Here is a 21923-nt window from a genome sequence, read left to right on the forward strand (position 1 = left end):
GACACTGGGTGACAAGGAGCACGGTGGGGGGGGGCTGGCTGTCCTGTGTTACGCGTACCGGTGCAGCGGGGGCAGCACCCCCCACTCCCCCGCTGTGCCACTGTCCCTGGTCCAGCACCGCCAGCGCCACAGGCCCCCGTCTCCGGGGGGTTGTTTGCTGCGGGGGGAGCAGGACACGCCAGGACTGCGGGGGAGGGATGGATGGAGGGGGACTGCTGGTCCCCCCCATCGCGGGACAAGCCCCCCCACCCCCAGTCCTGCGCGCCGCTCTGTCCCCCCTCCCTCCCCGGCGCCGCCGCTGCCGCTGCTCGCACTCCGCAGGCGCGGCCGGGCCGGGCCGCCCCGCCGGGGCGCGGGGAGGCGGGGGGGCGGGGGTGGCGGGGGAGGCGGGACGACGGCGGCGGCCCGTGGGGAGACACAGCGCCGGGGCGGGTGGCGGCAGCGCTAGGACCGCGGCGGCCGCCGGGCTCGGCGGCAGACGGACAGACGCGCACGCAGCGCCGCACGGGGAGGCGGCGGCGCGGCGGGGCATGGGGAAGCGCGGCCGGCCGCGGAGGGAGCTGCGGGGCGCGGGGGCGGCCGGCGGGGCCCGGTGCCCCCTTGGGGACATCTACAACACAAGCCCCGCGGCGGGGATGGACACCTTCCTCTACAACGTGCAGGTGCTGCTGGAGGCCGCCAGCTACCTGGAGCGCATCGAGAAGGAGAATAAAAGTAAGCGTGGGCTGGCGGCCGTGGCCGCGCGTGTGCGTGACCGGCGGGGGAGGGGGGAGCGTTAAAGGGAGGGGGGGGAAATAACAGCACAAACTTTTGGCTGGCTGCGGAGCCGGGGACACGGTGACAAAGGGCGCCGAGTCCAGCTCCCCCCTGCCCCCCCCTGTCCCGCTGCGGCGGAGGCACGCGTGGGACATACCCTCCCCCCGCAAGACAGGAGAGCCGGGCCCGGGGGAAAAGTTTGGGATGGAGAGCGGAGCGGGACGGCGCGGGGAGGGGGCGCATCTCCGCCTCTGGGGGAGGGCGGGCTCGGCGGGGCAGGGGGCGCGGAGAGGAGCCGGGAGGGGGGGCGGCGGGCCCCGAGCGGGGCCGGAGCCGGTGGCAAAGCCGGAGCGGCGGGGGAGGAGGCGGTGACACGTCCCCACTCCCCCCGCCGCGGCATGGGCAGAGTCACGTAGGCAAGCGGCAGCGCTCGCCAGGTAGCCGGCGGGGCGGGCAGGGCAGGGCAGGGCGAGCACCCGCTGCGGGGCGGCGGCTAGCCGCGCCGCTGGCCTCCTGCTCCGCGGGCGCGGAGGGTGCGCGCAGTCTCCGCCTTTCCCCTGCGGAACGGTCTCCCGCGGGGCGGGGCGCGGGCTGCGAGCAACGGAGGCACCGTAGGGAACAAGCGCGCTGGGAACAAAGGGGCCGCCGTGCCTCCCGCGGCGCTGCGCGCCCGCGGAGCCCCACGCGCGGAGCGGACACCCGCGGTGCTGCGCCCGGCGACGCCCCGCCCCCTGCAGCCACATGGTTCGCACATGGAGGCAGCTCGCCGCGCTCATTGGCGGCGACCGCCCGCGGGGCGGGGCCCCGCGTCCCGATCCGCCAATCCGCGGCGCCGGGGTCCCCCGTGTGACGTCACGCGTTGCCGAGCGGGGCGCGGAGCGACCGCGGAGCGGCGGGGGCGGGAGCGGGAGGGGGGCGCGGAGGGCGCGGGGCCGAGCCCGAGCCCGGGGTCTCCGGGTGCCGCTGTGCCCCCGGGGGTGCTACGTGCAAACGTGGCCGGCAGCCCCGGCTCCGCTCCGCTCCGCCCCCCGCTTCGCTGTTGTTTTCCTCGCGTCGCCGTTGCCCTCCTCGCCTTGGCTGGCTTTTCTCTCCCGTCACACTTGTGTTTCTCTCTCTCTCCTCCCCAGGTCTTTTCTCTCCCCCTTCCTTTCCTTCCCTTCCCTTCCCCCGTCCCCGTCACGGAGCGTGTGCTGCGTTTTCTTCCTCGTTTAACTTTACGGAGGGTTCCGCGCGTCTCCATCGCCCTCCCCTTGCCGCTCACCCCCCTGAGTGGCAGCTCTGGGTCCCACGCGGCAGACGCTATAGGGTGCCCTTGTTCTGCGGGAACAGCTGCGTGCAACGCAGGCATCCAGGGAAAGGGATCTGCCGCCGCTCTGCCGCGGTGGGGACGGCCCGAGAGCCCTTTTCTGCCTTCGAAAGTCGCTTTAATAGCGGGGTGGGTTTTTTTGGGGGGGTGTTTTTTGGTTGTTTTTGTCTTTGTATCACGTGCCAATTGTTGTTTCGTAATGAATCTGCACAGCCGCGCGTCCCAGGAGCCGAGCAGCGCGGCGGCGAGCAGGAAAATGACGGGAATTACCAGCCAAACCCGGGTTTGCGTGCGAGAGCAGCAGCGCCAGCACCGCTCGCTGCTTTGGAAATGAAGTGGGAGAACGCTGTTTTGGTTGTTTTTCTTTAAGAGTGGTCTGGTTTTGAAGAGGAGCTGTCAGAATCATGGGGGGGGGTTGGGGGGAGGAATAGAAATTTTCCTGCTTTTTGAGGCAGATAGTATCTGATGGTTTATAGGCTCTGTGTAAAGCTGCATCATTTTGTGGGGTCCCTTGTCTGGAACCAGATGATGAGCAGGACAGTGGGATACAGGATTCCTTATTGCTAAATTCTGCAAAGAGGTTTTTGCCTCCAAACAGCTCCATTCCTGAGCACTTTGTTTTCACTGCAGCTTTTGCAAACAGCCATCGCAGTTAGAGTCCTGAAAATCCTCACCCTTGTCAAGGGAATTCTGCGAGCCCTTTCAGTAGTTTTAATTTGCAATCAGGACGTTTCAGGTTGAAAAGTCCCATTTCAGCGAAAGCTGAACTACTGAACGTGCTGCTCCGAACGTGACCGCCGTAAACCAGGCAGCTTTTACGTGTGGCTCCCAAACAAAGAAAAACGCTGCTGGGGTTGGAAAACAATCTGTGAGGGTTACGGGCCCTATCTCAACTAAGGACGAGCTGCAGAAGTGGGAGGGTTATACCCCAACCTATACACACAGGCTTGCTGGGAAGGGATTTGCGTGCGGAGCTCAGGTTATCGCACCAAGGGGATACTATACCCTTTAGTCTGCCGGCACAGGAGCAGTTTCTCAGCGTACCCTGTGCTGGCAGCCTGGCAGAGACTGTTGTTACAGTCTCCAGCCTGGCACTTAGCAGTGACAGAGGAGATGAGTGCAGAAATGTTTGGTGATGGGCGCTGTGGCCAGACTCGGTCACGCACAGACTCCGTGCTCGCCTGCTTCCTGCAGGATGCCCAGGTCATTCGACCGTGGTGTTACGCAGGGGTGTAACGAGCTATTTTGGTGTTACTCCCATCAGGAAGGTGGCTGAGTCACAGCTCTGTCGTGCTAGGTGCTGTACACGTAGGGGAATGACAGTGCCCTGCCCTGAGGAAACACGGTCTGAAAAAAAAAACAGGTAACAGGTAGGTGTTTGTCTCTTCTTGGCCAGGATGGGGGATGGGGACAGGGCTGAGTGAAGTGCCAGGGTGCTGGCTGGGGTCAGCGTTACAGCTGTGCAGAAGCTGAAGGGCTTCGGGAGCCAAAGGCAGGAATTTAAGTAAGGGTTGTTATGCTGGGGGAGCTCAAGTGGTTTTCTTAGTAGTTCTATGCAGTTTCCAATAAACCACACTGAGTGACCACATTCATTCTGCCCAGCCTTTGGTGGCTGTACCTTTTTACAATGCCATCCCAAGCAGGAGTGGCTGCGATCTGGTAGAGTCCCCCACTGAGAGACAGAGGCACCCCTGTCTCTTGTGGATCCAAACTCCACGATATCCCCGACTGTGCGTGTCACACCTTCTGGTGCTAGTGAAGCAGTCACGAGGCCCTTTTCAGCCCCCAAAACACACTGGTTTCTCACCTCTGTCTGCAGGTCAGTGGTGTGAGGTGGGTGGTGGAGCCTTCCATATCTAGGGTGGGACTTTCAATTAGGGCAGGGCTTTCCTACCTGCTTCATGCCCAGGGAGAAATAAAGATTTATTTTTTTTAATGTTTATAGGTCCCACATCCCATCATTGTGGTCTCGAATAATAGCAGAGGGTCTGTGGGGTGGCTGGATGGTGTGGAAACAGAACCACAGGGCTGAGAGCCATGGAGCAGGATGTACCGTCAGGACTATGGCAGGGGGAGACTGTACTTCAGGAATGCCCTTTCGGCACCAGCACTGAAACCACAGGGGTAAACTGCTTGGGTAAACGGGAGTGTTTTAACTGCTGAAATGTAACTGAATTATTTTTCCAGTTGAGCCTCTGGAAATGAGTAACAGCGCTGCCTTCCTGCTTGCTGCAGTTCTCATGGCGAGACCACAAAACCCAATCCCAACACACCTTACTAACTGACATGTACGGCTTTCCAAATGACCTGTTTCTAGAAATTTAAGCTTGGTATCTAAGGAATAGAAATGTCACATGAAAAAAAAATGACAGTGACTGTTTTCAGAAATAAAAGTTGTGCTGAGGGTAGCTCTGTTGGTGTAGCTGTAACCTCTGCAAATGCCACTTCATGAATAAGCATGGCTGGAAATCTGCAGCAGCTGACATGCTGGAGTTCGGAAGAGGCTATTAGAGGGACCTGGAGTAAACTCAGCTGAGGTTTAGTATGTGCCAAGCATCCCCTTTGTGTGTGTGAACTCACACGTTTGCCAGGAGGAGTTGCGTAAACACGTGATGAATTCTTTGGATCTGATGACTTATCTGTAATAAACAAGGTATGTAATACATACTGATCTCACTGCAGATACAGGTGTGTGTTGCCATATCCTCTTCTAAAAGCATGAAGACACACAAGCCACTGTAACAGTGGTGTCCTTATTCACAAGTCTAGTAAAGGTCGGCATGCAAGAGACAGTGGTCTTTAGTCCTTCACAGAAGATAGCTAGATCTTCATCTCCATTGCACTTTGAAGTGCTGTCTGTGTTAATTGACCTTCTGACCAGGAATAACAAATAGGTGACCTTAGATTTGTCCTTTGCTCCTGAATAATCTTGTCTGAAGGAAATGAAAACCAAACCTGAGGGCGAGTCAACAGTATCTTCATCATGTGGCTCCTTCCATTGTTTATGTGTTCTTTGGGGTCTTTTTTTTTTTTTGACAAGCCAAAGTAAAGATGTATCAGGAACCTATAATTAGCAGAGGGCAGAAGGAGACAAGACTACCTTCAGTTTGTGCGCAGAGCTCCCGTTGAATCAATGAGAGCTGAACACGTGGCTCAAGGTCAGTATAGATGATCTTGGATCTTACAGTGATGTGATGTATGAAGCAGCACAGGGCTTCTTTATTCATATATTTTTCATCTGCCTCACAGTAAACCCCTTTCATTCCTCTCGGTTCATGACCTGGCCACAGTGATTCATGTGTTAGCCGCTTCCAGGTTGGGTTGTTTTGACTCATGCTGTTTGGACCTCGGTGTAGAATTCAGAAGGAAGCCACAGCAGGAGCAATGATAGGGCAAAGGTACAGCCATGGGACTGTGCCAGAAGTGCTGCCGAGAACCCATTCGCATCCCTTGTCAACAGAGCATCCCGAGGGCTGGCAGAGAAGCACCTCTTGCTGTTCACTGAAGAATCCTACCTTCTTCTTACTTAGCTGGAGGATCCCATCCTGTATGTGTAATGTATTTTTTTCTTACAGGAGTTTCTCTTACTTAATTTTGCAGCTGGATCAGTCAAGTGACTTAACCAGAGTCACAGAGTAAGTCACTGACTCAAAATAAACTGGGGCACGTCACAGGTCTGAAAACAGCAACACATCTCCCAGAGGAAAGAAGCAAATAACCTGACGAGCAGGTTGACCTGTGGCTTTTACCTTACTGATTGGCAGAGCTTGGTCTTTGAATCAGTGAGGTATACAGCATACACTTCATTCCTGTTTGAACTCTTGGATATCCAGGTGGTTTGGTTCTGAGAAATGCCTGTTGTCACCAGTGGATGGGTTCCATGCACCAGTGGGAGTGCTGAGAGGGATTATCTGATGCCTTGTGAAAGAATGATGCTCCTGGATGGGAAATGAGGCCACGTCCTACGGGCAGTGTAGGTCCCTTACGGAAGGTATTGCAAGCATGGGAAGGGTGTTGAGTAGGTGGAACTTGGGATGTTCTCCAGTCTGCTGCTACAAGTCCTCCAGTACTGAGCTGTTAGCATCATGAGTTACAGCGTGTGCTGATAGGTGAGATGTTCAGGTATGCCAGAGATGATGTTACCCTGGCTGGAAAAACAGGAGCTTTATGGATGTGCTGTCCCCAGAAATTTGTGGAATCAGTGAATTTTTGAGAGCAGCAGAGAATGGTTCCTACTGGGGATCCCTGTTCATGCTGTGGTTGCAGGAGTGTTAAGTTTCAAGGCTTTGAAAACAGAGGTTGCAAAAAGTTGGGGATAGGAGGATTTTGGAAAAAACCCAAAGGCGTCAGGGAACACTTAGGCAGTTTAGTCAAAGGGATTGCCCTTACTGAAAACAGCTTCCATGTTGCAAAGCATTGTGTTATTTCTGAGACTTGCGTTCAAAGCAGAGGGTTGGGCATCTTGATGCGTGAGCTATGTTCCTGCTCCACCTCTAGCTTAGGGTGTGTCTTCATGCAAGAGATTATGCAGGTTACGCCTCAGTTTCCCTTCCTGCAGACTGGAAAGAAAAGAGCCAGAGTCATCGCAGGTTTGAGAAGCTTAAAACATTACTTTCTGGAAAGCTCTTAGAAGATTTCCCTGCTGGAAGATGCTTGTTTAATGCAAGCGATGGCGTTGTTGGTAAAAAACAGACCACATCTGTTCTATTTGATTAAAATAGTACAGCAGCATTTCAGATGTAAATATTAATTGATTTCTGCACTGCAGATTTCTTCTTGGATATTTAAATTGTTGCTAAGGAGGAGGGAAAGGCTATCAGGGAGATTAACAAATCCATTATTAAGGCTGGAAATGGAGGGCTGCCGAAGTGCCATTTAATAAAATGTAAAAAGCCCCTTTCTAAAGGGCGAAGCAGCAGAACACACAATGAAAGTGAATCACAGCTGCCAGAAGGGGTGCCAAGCAGCAAGCACTTATAATCAGAAAACTGTACTTACAGATCATTCGGAGCCACTAAATTAAATGATCTCATTCTCCCCTAAAATACTCTTCCCTTAGCCCCTCCCCGGCGTTGTCAGTGTATTGCCCAACCACATTTAAAATGTGACTTTGGGGGGGGTGGGGTAGGTTTGGTCAGCTGTTGAACAGCATCAGGTCTCTTCATGCCGTTCACTTTCCACCCACTTCTGTTCCCGTCACATACAACTCTGGTGTTTTGCAGACTGACCTGCCCACACGAGCGCTTGCGATGGCAACTGAAAGATCTTGCAGCTCTCCTGTGGCTCCAGGTCTGCTTCTTTACAGCTCCTTCTTTGGGAAGATGTACCATGGCTTACTCTCAAATTTGTCTTTGTTTCACACAGGGAAAAAAAAAAATCTAATTGTGTATTGTTTGCTTGAGAAACAAAGACTTGGAAACTGAGCTGATGTGTAAATGGAAGAGCTGATCCTACATCATTTCACGCAGAACTGATCCTGCTGTTACTTCATCCCAGTGCTGATTTAAATCACTGTGTGTCTCAGTGTCCCTCTCCTCATACTCTCTTACTTTGTATCTTGAACTTCAGCTTCAGGAGGCTCACACTTTGATATGCTCCTGAACTACCCCTTCATTTTCCAGCTGTGGCTTTCCTTGATTAATCCCCAGAGTGGCATCATGTATCTCTGAATGTACCATCACAAAAGCCAGTGGTGGGTTGCTGACAAGAACCTGTTTTACAGTGGTTTTGGGGCTTCATCATGGATTTTTGGAGGGGTTATGGTGAACTGTGTTTTTTTTAGTGTTTAACATTGCTAATCCAGAGAGGCAAATGGTTCTCTGGTTTTGGAAGCAGATTAGAGGAAGCACAGTTAAAGCCCAGAAATGCTGTTGAAATAACCCCACTGCTGCAGAGCTGTGGGCACCTGTGTCCTTTTCCCTTTGTGAGTAATCCAAGATCACATAAGTAGTCCCCAGGACCGCTCAAATTTGAAACTTTCTGTTTGCTTTTAACTATTGAAGTTTCCAGTGTAGAAAAAAGAAGCGGGGAGAGAGAGAGAGAGAGAATACCTCCTTGCAGGAGTTCCTCTCTCAGACAAAGGCCAGTCTTTATAAGTGCTGTGGTCCAGCTCAGTGTAGGTACCTGAATGAAGGCTGTCCCGCCTGAGTAAGGGCTGGGGTTTGCTTCTCTGCAGTGGGGAGCAAGGAAGCCATGTCCCAGAAGATGCCCCAGCTTCCTTTATTCTTCAGCATCCCATCTTAAGAGACACAAAACAAATCAACCCTTTGAGAGATGAACAGGGTTGTGTAAGAACTGAATAGTGCTATTATTTTTACCTCCATCAGCTGCAAGCCTGCAGTTTTCTGAGGAAACCTCAGAAATGGTGAATCAGAGAAATGTGCTCAAAGAGAGGTTAGCTACCCTGAATCCACTTTTTTTTGGGCCTGCTCAGGTTGAATACTGCCAACTCCTGCAACTTCACTGCAAGTCTCCTCATACCTTGTGCTCTGCTTAAAAGTTTTGCTACCAGACACAAGCCAGTGATTGAGAATCTCAACTCTTATGTTTTATTATTTTTTTTCAAGGTATTTTTCCAGCTCCCATTCTGGTGGAGAAATGCTTGCAAATGTAACCAGTCACAGCCCAAAGGGTCAGACCCTTGAAAATAATCCAAATCAGAGCCACAGAACAACCCTTGGAGGGTTTCTAAATCAGTATCTCTTTGAGATTCAGATTTTTACTCTAAATGTTCTGGTTCTGATTTTGAATATTATCTGGTTGTGCTATTTGAGTAGATGAAATATTTTAGAGACTGGTATCATACAATTTAATGTTAACAGGTTTTTTAAACTCCATTCCAGCAAGCATTGAAGTTGGTAAAATTCAGTCACAGAGGTGATCTCAAGGATTTGTGCCTGTATGAAAATTAAGATGCTGAGAAAAGTGATCAGGTTGCAAGGCATAGGTGTGACAGTATTCATTTAAGTGTTGGGATGGTCACCATTGTTTGTTTGCATGCTGCTTCAGATATAGTGAGATTGCTGTCTTTTGCCTGTGATCTCAAAGGGCTGTGTTCACATTAAAAATAGGTCTTGCACCTCTGTCTCCCATCAGAAATGCTCCAGAGGTGACTTCCTAGCACCTGGCATCTTGTCTTTACATTTCCACAGGTGAGATTTGGAAAGTTCCCACCCTGTTGCAACATCTTTTGCTTTTCCATCCTCTCTGCTTTATTCTTCTGCTTTATTTTATTCTACGACAGTCCTGGCACTTCATGTGCCCTGGAGAGGCCAAGGAGAGGGATGAAGTGGCTGCAGGCCCCCCCTGCCTCCTAGGCGATGTCTGCTTTGCCCCTTGGCCCACCGGCCACCATGGTCTGGCAGCGTCTGCTGCCCACGGGTTGTTTCCCCAGCCAGCAGTGGTGGTGGCCTGGCAGGAAACTGTGTCCACTCATCTCCCCAGCACTTCCAGCTGGGCGTATGGACTGAGCGCTGCTGGGTTCGTGTCACTGATGCACCAGGGGTGTGAGCCAGCTCCAAGAGAGGAAGGACAGAGCCTGGCAACCACCACCTCGGGGCCGGCACGGAGCCTTCTCCTTGGGGCCTGGCCACCGCCACCTCGGGGCCGCGGCGCGCACACAGCCATCCCCTCAGGCATGAGGGCACGCAGCCACCGCCCCGCAAGGCTATGGGCCACGGCGCCTGGGACCCGGAGGCCGCTCCAAGCCCCGGCCGGGGAAGAGGGGCTGCGTGGGGCCCGTTGTGACCCCAGCTACCCACCGTCCCACAGTGCTCCGCGGCGGCCCGGGAACTACATTCCCCAGGCGGCCCCGCGGCGGCGCCCCGCCCTCTCCCGTGAGCGCTGGGCAGAGGTAAACAAAGTGGTGCGAGGCGGCGGGGGTGGCAGGCGCGCGGGGCGGGGCGGCCTGAGGGGCCGATCCGGGCGGGAGGGGGGCGAGCCCTGGCGGGGGCCGAGGGGGTTGGATCCTGGCAGGGCCCGAAGCGGGGGTAAATCGGGGCCGGTGGCGGGGAGGGGGGCTGCGGACCGGAGCGGGGGTGGCGGGTGGGGGCAACGTTTGGCCAGGCGGTAGGGACGGGTCTGGGTCGGGAGCAGCTCTCGCCTCGCTGCCTCCCCTGTGGGGAGGATCCCGGCCCTTCCCCCGGCGTTGCCTCGCGTGTTCCTTTGCCACCTCCGTACGTGCGTCCCTCGCCCTCCCAGGAGAGCCGCCCTCCCCACCCCCCACCCCCCCAAGGGACGAGAGGGCTGTCGGTGTGCGGAGGCCCGGGGAGAGACGGCGATCCCTCGCTCCTCCTCCCCGCAGCCGCCCCCGTTTTCAGCGGGGGAGCTGGGAGCGTGGGGGTGGAGGGGGGCCCGGGGCTGCGGAGTGCCCCGGCTGCCGGCCTGCGGGCCATGGAGCAGGTCCAGATGATCAACATCCAGCGGCTGCTGGAGGCGGCCGAGTATCTGGAGCGAAGGGAGAGAGGTAATGGGGGGAGGAGGGGTGCTGGGGTAATGGCCCTCCGTGGGGGGAGCGGGGTTGGGGTCAGAGAGCCCTGCGGAGGGGTGAGAGCTGCTCTGGCAGAGGGGATGGGAGCTAGTGTTTGCTGGTGGGCGGGTGGTAAATCGCTGAACCGTGAGGGGGCCAGTGAGGGACAGGACGGAGAGGTTCTCCTGGAGGTGGTGGCTGAGGCGAAAGGCTTTTTACAGAGAGGGGGGGAGATTGAGGTGAGTGTGTTTTCTGGAAGGAGGAGCGGGGACTGGTGTGAAAGTTTCCCTCTGGGAAGGAAGGTTGGTGGTGGGTGGCTCTGGCTTGGCAGAGATCTCGGTGGCACAGTGACATAGGCCTGGTTTGCCTGGTTCGGATTGCTCGGTCAGGAGGAGAGAGATGAGGTGCTCTTTGGGCTGCCTTGTTTTCTTTTGATGTTTTCAGGTGTTTGAATGTTGGTGTCCTTCCTCCAAGGTTGGCAGAGCATTTACACTCCCCTTACTCTCTTTTTTCCACCCCTAGCCCCCTTCTCTCTGCATACATCACTGGTCATTTCCCTTAGCTGTTGTGGGTAAGGGCCTCCCCAGCTAGGCTAGTGGTGAGGCCTGCCTGATGGCTTTTCTTTTTCCTTTTATTTTTTAAAAATTACTTTCTTTTTTCTTTTTTTTAATGCCCTGCCTGTTGATTTTTATGCAGAATGTGAACATGGCTATGCCTCGACCTTCCCCTCAGTTCCAAGTCCTGGACTACAAGACCCAAAGCCCACGCGGCGGCTGAGCCGGGCAAGGAAACACAGCGGCAGTGGCAGCAACGCCAGTATTGCCAACAGGTACGGTGTGGGCAGGAAGGCGTGGGGTGCAGGGCTGGCTTGGGAGGATGAAGCTGGAGAGAAAAGCTGGAGGTGGAGGAGGCAAACTTAACCCTGTGGGGAAAATGTTAAGAGTGTGAGTGCAGGGAGATTCAGAGCTGGGACACGCAAGTACAGCGTTCCTTCTGAATCCGTAGTGCCGAGAGCAGAGGAGACACAGGGGAGCTGTATCTGAAGTGGCACTGCCAGCTGACTCTGTGCCAAGGCTCAGATGCTGCAGAGGGAAGTGGAATAGGGAGATCTGTTCAGAGTTCAGGGAGGAGTAGGCAATAGCTATTCCCATTATAATCAGCTGATGTCTTTCCAACCCAGAAGTTACCACTTTTAACGGATAGCATGTGCGCAGCCTGCATGCTTTGGGCTTGTAATGACAGGCATGACTTGAAGTAAGGAAATTATGTTTTGAAATGGATCCCCTACAACAAATGGGAGAGAGGGAGATGACCAGCTGCTATATACGATGTGTTAAAAATTCACTTCAGGAAAACGAAGCTGTCTTTCACTCTGCCTTTTAGGGTGGTGGGATTTCCCAGCTTTCTGATTGCTTGGTAACTGTAGAACTCCATGGGTTTGATTCTTCTATTACACAATGTCATACTTCTTCATTTCTTGAATCTAGAAGAGACAGCAGGATTAAGCCTATCACTTGGTGCTGTGGTGGAATCAGCCTTCTTTTTCTTGTTCTTTTCCTTTTGCTCCCTTTTGTAGAATTGTTTAGACCTTGTTGAGACCTTCTGGGGTAGAGAAACTTTAGAAACATAAAGTATGATTTTGAAAAGGCAATTGCAAGCTTGCTTTTACTGCAGTGAGGCCTGTGCGATCCATAAAATGATGGCAGGTGGCTCAGGTGATTAAAGCTTTCTTAAGGCCACTGGGAAGGACCCGTAAAGGCCTAGGGGAAAGGTGCCTTTGCTAGCAGTGATTCTGCTTCAGCAGCATTTGATAATAAAGGTTGTTTGAAGTGATGTTAGGACACCTTGCTGTGGGGAAGTTTTCTTCATCAGGATCAGCATATCCTGAGCTCTTTGTGTGTTTATATTTCCTTCCCCTCCTTCATCCAGCCTCTCTTGATTTCAGGGCAGTTACAGCCCTTTACTGTTTCCCCTGAACTGAAGTTCCAAATCCCAGTGGCTTTGTGTTGGGAAGTGATGGCAAATGCTGAATTGAGATCTGTATTTTTCCCTCCAGGTTTCTCACATACTATTTTTCCATCCCACACCTCTTTCTCTCAGAGGCCTTTGTCATGGCAACCTGCCCTTCTCCAGAGGAGGGCTGGAAGCACATCCCCCTCAGGAGCTCCTTAGCACCAAATCCAGCTGCCTGTAGGCTAGAGAGGGATGCAGAGCACTCCCTGCTCCTGGGGCCTGGGTGCTCAGCATGCCCTGTGGGCAGGGAGCCCCCAGACACAGCTCTCATGGGCACCTTTCTGCACTGAGAACAGCCCACTGGGCCATTTAGTGTGACAGGATAAATATATTGATGTGGGGGGAAAGGCAACAGAGAAGCAGAAAAGATACTCTTCTAGTCTTAAAACCTTCATTATACTAGGAACAGTGAGGCCAAATTGAATCTTTACCTAATGTGTTGCTTTGCATGCTTGTTTTGGCCTTAGGGAGTGACCAGCATCATCTCTGCTCCAGGCAGAGACCAGAGCCAGGCTTTGGGGAGCTCAGACCTCGCACACACAGTTGGAAATGGAAGTTTCTTTTAGCACAAGTCGTAGCAGCTTGCACTTGCTGTAGGAGATGGCAGGCCTTCCAGATGGCTGCAGTGCCGGGAAGTGACAACTGTGAAGTTCAGGGTGCCTCCAAATCCACTGCAGTGTGTTTTGTGTGATGCTCAGTATAGCATCAGCTTTGTTTAGGGAGGGCACTGTATCATCCCTTCCTGCTAAAATCAAAGGGACGATTCAGTACATTCTGTCTAGTGGAGTTTGAATTTACTTTGAATTAAATATCAAGCCCTTGATAAGGGACAAAACTTAAATTTCATGCATGGACAAGACAGTTTCTTCGACTGCTTTTGTCTCAAAATGTTTAATTAGTGTAGAGAAATTATGCATTTAGATCTTGTGCAGATCTTGCCATTTACAAGCCTCCTGTAAGAATGTCTCTCAAACAGCCTGGCAAAGCACAGTTGGTTTATTTTTTTTCTTCTTTACAGATTGACACATATGCATTGTTACTGTTCTTTATTGAACCAAATAATCCATGATTATGTAGTATAGGGTATTTACAGAGACAAGATGCTTTTAAATTCATAGCTTAAATCCAAGTATTTCCCTTCAGCATTTGCAGCACAGACATTACAGCTATTTCTTCCCAACAGGCTCTGTGCTGTCACGGCACAAGCACCCAGAAAGTTCTGAGGAACAGGCAGCCTGGCTCTGGATGGCAGTGGTGGAGCAAATCTTATTCTAGCAGAACTATGTTGGTCTGACAGCCCCAGCAAAAGAATTTTTGTTTCTATTCCAAACAGGGGTGTGCAGATAAGAGGGAAACCATTGCTTCATTACTTCTACTTCTTATGATGCATTTTTAAGGAAGGATGTTTTGGCTCGTGTTCTCCCTTCGTTTGTCTCAGCTGTGCAACTGACAGCATGCAGATTGCTGCAGAGGGGTTCCCCTCTGCAATCCTCAGGATGTTATCCTTCTCTGTGTGTAGTGTTTTGCATGGGTGTTTTAAAAACCTAGTGTTGCATGCTGTGAGTTAAAATCTGGATATATTTAGATAAATGCAGCCTTGTTTTCGTCAGGGATATTTAGGTACCGAAAATTACCCACCTGCAAAAATGTGTGGAGAATCACAGTCATTGTGACCTCAAGTTCATAATAAACAAGGGAGAGGGTATTTTTTTGTGTAATTCCATTTAACACATAGCTAAAAGCAAAAAAAAAAAAAAAAAAAAAAAACTGAAAACAAAACCAACCCCCAAGCAAATCAATTATCCAGCCCATATTAAATTAGAATTTAATTTCAACACTTTTTTTTAATTTGCTCTTGACGAAACTGTCTTCTGGTTTTTGGACTGGGATGAAAAATTAGCAGAGATTTATTGTAACACACAGTATCACTTACTTAATGCTTATTCCTTCTGAAGGCATTTCTGGAACAGAAGCCGAGTTCTAAAAACTCACTACAGGAGCCCATACTGAAGTCCAGTTCTGTGGGTACATCAACTTGCATTCAGTGTCACTGGAAACTCCTCTTACAGACCCTACAGATGTGGTTCTCAATAGACACAGTTATTTGATAGGTTCATTATAGTTACTTAGAATTGGGTTGGTTTGATATTTAGACATTTTGGAAAATAATTGAGAAGAGTTTTTAATCAATTTAAATTGTTGTGTCAGCAGGAAATAAAATAAACAGCAGGGATGCTAAATTATTTTTTCCCTCATAATACAATCAGTTTAATGAAGTTAAGATTTATAACGGGATCTGAAATTATATTACAATATTAGATTGTCATTTGTGTTTTGTTTGGTTTTTTTAGACTCTCAGGCATGTAGAGAGGCCCCTTATTTATTTTTTGGCTTGATCCTGGGGAAATGCCAAGCACCCTCCCAGCCACACTAGGAGCCTCAGCTCTCCTGGGAGGCCCATGTTGTTAAGGGCACTCAATGAATCTATTGCTCAGTTCCATGGGGGAGGGTTTGATCTCTGTCCAGTTTCTTTTTCCTTTCATTTTCCTCTCTTCCCATTATCCTCCCTTGTGTCTGAGGCTGCTTCCCAAGGGCCTTTCAGACATATACAGGCTGGTAGCAGGTTGCCTGCAGAGCTTGGAATCAGCAGCTCTAATGGGTATGGTAAGGCATTTTGGATGCCATGTCTTGAAAATGTGGGTGTCTGGGTTTCTTTACCTTTCTAGCTAGTGATGTACCTTCTCATTTTGTCTCTTGTTTTCTCTCCTCTGCCCCATTTGAATTTTTTTCACTATGCTTTTAAATCCCATAATTTGTGGGGGGATTTGTGCTGAATCTTCTCTGTAGACAAGGAACTAATGGAGAAAGTCCAGTGAAGGGCTACAAAAATGGTTAGGAGACTGGAGTGTGTCTCATATGAGGAAAGGCTGGGAGAGCTGGGTCTGATTAGCCAGGAGAAAAGACTGACAGGGAATCTTGTCAATGCTTATAAATATCTAAAGGGTGCATGTCAAGAGGATGGGGCCAGACTCTTTTCAGTGGTGCCCAGTGACAGGTCAAGGGGCATCGGGCACAAACTGGAGCACAGTTTGTGGATGAAGTTCCATCTCAGTGTGAGGAAAAGGTTCTTCACTGTGAGGCTGACAGAGCACTGGGACAGGCTGCCCGGAGAGGTTGTGGAGCCTCCTTCTCTGCAGAGGTTCATAACCTGCCTGGATGTGATCCTGTGTGACCTTCTGTAGATGATCCTGCTTTAGCAGGAAGCCTGGACTAGGTGATCTCTAGAGGTCCCTTCTAACCCCTGCTGTTCCGTGATTCTGTGTAGCTCTCTACTCACATAACCTTTAAAGCTGTTTTTAAGGGTAGGGATGGGGACTGTATTATTGAAACCCTCAGGTAGTTTTGGCTTCAAGCTTAATTTGCCCACAGTGTCCCCTAGGCAAGGATTGGGGGAAGGGGGAGCAGGGAGATAAGCATTAGGCTCCTCATGTGCCTCAGGTGATGGCTTCATGTGCCACAGGTTCACAAACACTGGCGCAGGAGCTAAAAGGATGTGGCATGTGTAGCTGCAAGTCAACCTTGGCTGTCTGGTGTGCAGGAAAGCCTGATTTACCAGAACAGCAGTGCTGTGCAGCTGTACCTTGCTGTGCAGGGGAGGAGTCAGGGAGTTGGTGAACACTTGCTTAAGCACAGTTTAAAATGTATCGTATCTGTTGTGTCAGAGGAGGTTCACTGCCCCCTGCACCCTTTATGCTGATGACTGAGTACCTAGCAATATTCAGCCTTTCCTACAGCCTCTGAAGTTAGGACAGTGCTGTAATTCTGATTTTATTTAGGGAGAGGAGGCCCAAGGGCCTGAGTGGTTTGCCTATCTTGTGTAAGAAATTCCTGATAGAGCAGGTCACTGTGTCAGCCTGTGGTGTTCTACTTTTCTGCATAAAGCCCCTACCCCTTTGTGTCCCAGAGAGTTGGGCTATGAGGCTTTTTGTTGACAGCTTTGCTGCTTCCAAACCTCTGTCAGTTGTTAATTATTTCTGGCCAATGCTTTGTTTGTTTGTTTGGGTTTTTTTTTTTTAATCCAGTTGCATTGGATCATAACTCCCACTAGCTGTGGAGTAAGGTGAATTTGACTTGCTCTGTGTAGGTGGATTAGAATCTGGCCCTTGTGTAATATGTTGGGGATAGAGGCTGTGCTTCTCTTCCCAGCCTTGTAGTGACAGGGAGCTATTCATGGCTCAGGACTTTGCTTTGCTTCATATGGTACGAATCCACATGTGTAAAGCAGAGAATGGATGAGATTTGCTGGGCCAAGTTTTGAATTATTCCACGTTTTGATAATGTACGAAGTGTGATTACTGTCTGGAATCTTCATGCTGCTGTTGATATTTTGTCTAAAGATAATTGGAGATGGAATCTTGCCTTCCAGTAGAGAGTATATATGAGTATGCTAGTTAAGCTTTCAAGAAAGGAACACTGAACAAGGCTGAGCTGTTAAGGCCTGTTGAGATAGCACTGGCTATCAACAGAGATGTTGAGAGGCACTGGCCAGCAGGATTGACGGTAGTTAGGTGCGAGCATGACTTACTTTTAAGAAAGCATAATGACATTTTGAGTGTTAGACTGGAAAAATGCACTGCTGGTCCATGCATGAGAGGTGGAATCAGCTCTTGTTAAAATCCCACTCTCTCTTGTGTAGGGTTGTACTGGAGTAGGGTTGATTTGGAGTGGGTTGGCAGGTAGGGCTGTACCCGGATAGCTCAGCTCAGGCTCAGTACATCCCATCTGCCTGTTTGATGTAATTTGCCCCAGTGCAGTCTGCAAGCGTAGGCAAGCAGGTCACAGTGATGCTGGAGTTCCTGAATCTGCTGGTATAATGTTGTACCTTTCCTTGTCTCCACTGATCTGTATCAGAAGTTGAGATTGTGCCAATGATTTGGGAGAAAAAAAATAAATGCCCCATATAGGTGAGGTTCAGAATGCAGTATCTCTTCAGTGATGCTTGGCTCTGCAGTACGACTGGCAAATTACCAGGCAAAATACAGAAAGTGAGGATTAACCCAGCAAATGGCATGAGAAGCACAAACCCTACTCCCTAGTGAGGAATGAGGTCTCCAGAAGTGCTAGGGCTGATGTAGCAGTTTCCATGGGGGAACACACTGTGTTCTGTTTTGTCACCCTGTTTATTTTATAGCCCTCCAAGTGGGAAGATCCTGCAGAGCTGCAGTTCAGGCTTTCCTTTTTTTTTTTTTTTTTTTTTTTTTGTATTAGTAACATAATCACACATAGGGAGATCTGTGTGGCATGGACTCTATGCAGAAACCTATGATTCTGGGCTGAATTTATACTTTGATACCTTCAGTAGGTGTAAAATATAATTTGTAGTCTCTGAGTTGTGCAGAGAGGCCTTTGTGTAAACTAGAAGCAGGCTCAGTTGTAGATGTTATCTGCAACTTAGCCATAATTCACTGCTGCAGCATCTGTCTGTTGTGAATTGTTCTCTCTGTGGCTGAAAACTCATGATCCCTTTGTCTTCCCAGATTTGGGGGAAGCCTCTGCAGGAGCGTGCTGGTTCACAGCAGTGGGAGTTAGTCAGGGCTCATGCTGTTGATGTTGCAGCACTCAACCCAGGTAGAGATGTCCTGCAGCTGCTGTGGGCTGATTTGTATTACTGATGGCAGTGCTGGTGGGGTGACAAGTTTCAGATTTTGGTTCTTAGGGTCTTTTGAAACATGAAGGTTGTTAGCCCCAGTGAAGGCTGTTAGCCCCAGAAAAATTTGGTGCTCTGGGATGGTGGGGATGATATTTTGGATAAACCTAGTCATCTATTCCTGGAATTCCCTCATTTTCTCTTGCCATTATATTCAGTATGCAGTCAGTTCCATGGTTTTAAGTAGTGTTCCTTGTTTGTCAGGTGTTTGGGGTTCTCCCCCCGCCTTTTGCCATGTCTTACAACACATGCAGGGATTTATCCCTCGTGCTTTTGTTTGACCTGATCTGGTCCTTCACTTGACAGTGAATTGGTGGTCACCTGTAGTGTTGTTTCCATCTGGTCCCCTGTTTCTAGTAAGACTGACTTTTTTCCTTTCTTGCTCCTGGTTGCCCTTTTAAATCCATTTTTCTTTCTGACCCAAACAGACCAGGCTATATCATGCTGTTGAGTTAATTGTCTTGCTTGTTGGGAGTTTCTGCTGCGGATCATTTCCTGATCACTCCTGACAAAATTCTGCCCAAATTCAAAGACTGGCTTCTGTTTGCTCTCCTCTTGAGAGTGTTGGCTCCTACTCCCTACCCCATTTGAACCAACAAAGATAGGATTTGTTTTTGTTGACTATTTTGGGCTCTCTTGATCAGAGGCTGTGGGTCTCTGGGGCTGTGCACTTGGCTGGCCCCTGCCTGCATCTCTTTGCTATGAGACACTGCCTTGTTGATCAGCTCAGAGAGAACAGGCCTGCTTTTTCCATCCTGCTGGATATATTCCCATCTCCTTTCTCTGCTCCCTACTGTACTTCCATTCTCTGATATGAAAGTGATTTCACTTCAGTTCTGTTGCTTTATGAATCCAATTTGAAGCAGTCAAAATTATTTTCAACATTATCTTAATTACTTGTTTATACTTTGCTGCTTGCTCTGTGACAAGCAGGCATGTGGACTGAGAGCAATTCTTCTGCCTCAGTTTTGATTAAAGTTCCAGAGCATAAAACAGTCAATTATTTTCTGAACACTTCTCCTTTATCTCCTTCCATCTGTCACGCCACCAAGAAGGCAGAAGTTATGGGAAGGGACAGATGACATAGGGATTGCTGTTGGGACCATTACTCCAGTGGTCATTGCCCAGGTGCTTGGGCAGCCATAAAGCAATGTATAGACATAGTGAGGTAACATGGCATCAGTTCTGGTTTGCCTTTGATAGTTAGGCTACAAACTGCAGCAGTTCATGAACTGCTTCATGAGTAGCTTGGCCATCTGGGAGCAGTGGGAGGTAGCCACCTCACTGCCTTCGTATTAGTTGCTGCTGCTTGTGAGCCAGAACTGTAAGAACAGAAGAAATTGGAGCTCTTCCGGTTTTTTCAGCCTTCGTTTTTCAAGGATCACACAGATGCTAGATGAGTATATCCCTGTTGACAGAATGAAACCCCAGACATCAGGACATCTGGGTTCCTTCCTGATTTTCTTAGAGCACGTGTAATTCTTTGTGCCTCAGTTTCCATAGTACAGTGCGTAGCTAACAGTGCTGTTTCCAAGTGTATTTCCCTTAATCTCCAGGCACAGTATTGCAGCAATATAGTTGTAACATGAGAGATAACTAACAAGTCTAAAGAGAAGCGAAGAAAGACTGTCCTGGCCCACAGCCATACAAATGCCATCAGTTTCTTCTCAAAGTGCAGTTTCAGTCAGGTGGCATTTACTCAAAAAGCCTCATTTTTTCCCAGTGCATCTGAAGGCAGTTTCTTTAGGTCAGAAGATATGTGTTGCAGAGAAGTACATGTTCCCCAAACAGACTGTTGTTCTGCAGATGACACTGCTAAGGCTGTTTCTGTATATGACCATCTTCCTCGAAAGGGTAACGTTATGTGTGGGAAGAAGCATGGTATAGGGCAAAGGGCTGGCCTGCTGGGCCCTTGGATTGTTTCCTGAGTCTGCTGCCGAAAGGCTGCGAGATCTGGGCATGTCAGATGACCTACATGGGTCCCACCATCTGTACATTATATGGCTCCTACCATCTGTACATTGGGGTAATGCACGCTTTCCTAATCCTGTTTTCAGGAAGCAGAATCAGTATTTTGGAGCCTGTGGCTCTTTGAAAGAAGATGAAACTTAGGGTCCTGAGTATTGTAGGTAGATTTGAAAATTGCCTCCTGTGCCTTTATTCTCTTTCTGTAAATCACTGCAGTCTCTCTGCTGTGCAGGTACTGGCAACTGTGATAGTGGTTCTGTTGGGGCCCTGGAAAAGGCTGAGCCCCTGACCATGCAGTAAGACTCATGGAACCCGCTGGAAATCAGCGGGGCAGGGACTGCATAGAGCTCTCTGCAATGTCAGGCTGTACCCTGCCCTGTAATACACTTGAATATTCGACAGAGAAAATTTAAACAGATGTTAAAGTGTTAGGAGGGGATGAATGAAGTCTGTGCCTCAGTCTACTTAAATAATTAATTTTGCTTTGAATGATCTTTTCATGATCGTTGTGTAGGGAGGCTGTCCTTCTCAGGTAGCACTTCAGAGAGACCTGGGGCACAGTGCAGACCCGAGGAAGTGTGAGGAACCATCTGTGTTTTGCTTGTCCTCATTACATGCCATGTTCTTTGTTCACTGGGGAGCTTGCAGGTGCCTTGGTGAAGCCACCCGACATTTCTCCTCAGCAGGTCGTGAAAATATGATTTTATCAATGCATTAAAGTCAAGAATCTGTCTACAAAAAGCTCAAACTCACTTGCATCGCAGATCACAGACAGGAATCTTGCCTTGGTGAAGGCAGAGAATATGCTTTTTCCTGACCTGTGAGAATCTACCTGAATTTGGCCAAATTCTAAATCATTTTAGAAGCATGTCCATTGGCTGCTGCATATCCAAGGGGGGCAGGCTAGGGTTTCTCCACAGAAATGGCTAAGACACCTCCCAGAACAAACACACATCAGCCTTTGTGTCTGCTCTGTGGGCACGAGTCTCTTCTAATGTTGCTGTAACTGCGAGCTAGGAAGAGAAGGAGCTGATTCCTGTAGGACCTTTGCTCACTTGTCACAGTAGTTAGAAGGCAGATGAATGGAGCAGTGAACAGCACATTGGAGAACTCGCTTCAGTCCTGAGCCCTGTCAGCAGCCCTGTGCGCATTCAGCAAGTCCCTTTCAGCCTGGCTTATCATAGAGGACCCCCAATACTCTCTTCCTCATATTATGATTTTTTGAGGGTGCTTTTTTGGTGGGTGTTTTTTTTTTTTTAGCTTCCCTCCTGAAGGTATGAGCCTGGGATCTGAGCTGTGGAAGTGCTGATGATGCACAGCCGCAAGGGGCATCGGTGGGAGTTGTGCTTTGAACGTGTGAAGTGGCCCAGAAAACCAGGCCCATGGGGGTCTTCATAGAGGCACCTGGAAGGATGAGAAGCTGCAACTGTGCTTTCCCTGTTATTTAGCTTCTTAGCTTTCAATTTTGAAAATGAGGAAGCTTGACAATACACATACTTGTTAACTGCCTAGCTGCTGCTCTCGGTGAGCCTGTCGGAAAGCCTGTAAGGAAACCACCGGTTCTGTATTCAGAGCAGGGCTTGGCTTGAGGCCATGCGCTGAACAATGAGGAGAAAACAAAATATTGAATAGCTGCTTGTTCAGCAAACCCAGTTCCTCTTGGCCGTGCAGGGCCCTGCATGAGGGAGTGTATGAGATGGGTCAGT

The 21923-nt window shown here is 50.0% G+C and overlaps 1 protein-coding gene across 2 annotated transcripts in view; it reads left to right on the forward strand.

Moving 5' to 3' along the window:
- Positions 1-530: 530 nt before the first annotated feature.
- MXI1 (MAX interactor 1, dimerization protein) overlaps positions 531-21923 on the forward strand; it is a gene marked incomplete at its 5' end in the record, with an annotated part of 55559 nt that continues 34166 nt past the window's right edge. The window contains 2 exons of one of the 2 annotated variants that reach the window (XM_084264814.1): positions 531-714; positions 11226-11358. In XM_084264814.1, coding sequence (XP_084120940.1) covers positions 531-714; positions 11226-11358 — 317 coding nt within the window. Of the gene's footprint in view, positions 715-10128; positions 10527-11225; positions 11359-21923 lie in introns of those variants that run through there. The other variant, XM_084264815.1, reaches the window with a different exon arrangement.

Source organism: Gallinula chloropus (genome assembly GCF_964237585.1).
Source record: "Gallinula chloropus genome assembly, chromosome: 5".
NCBI lineage: Eukaryota > Metazoa > Chordata > Aves > Gruiformes > Rallidae > Gallinula > Gallinula chloropus.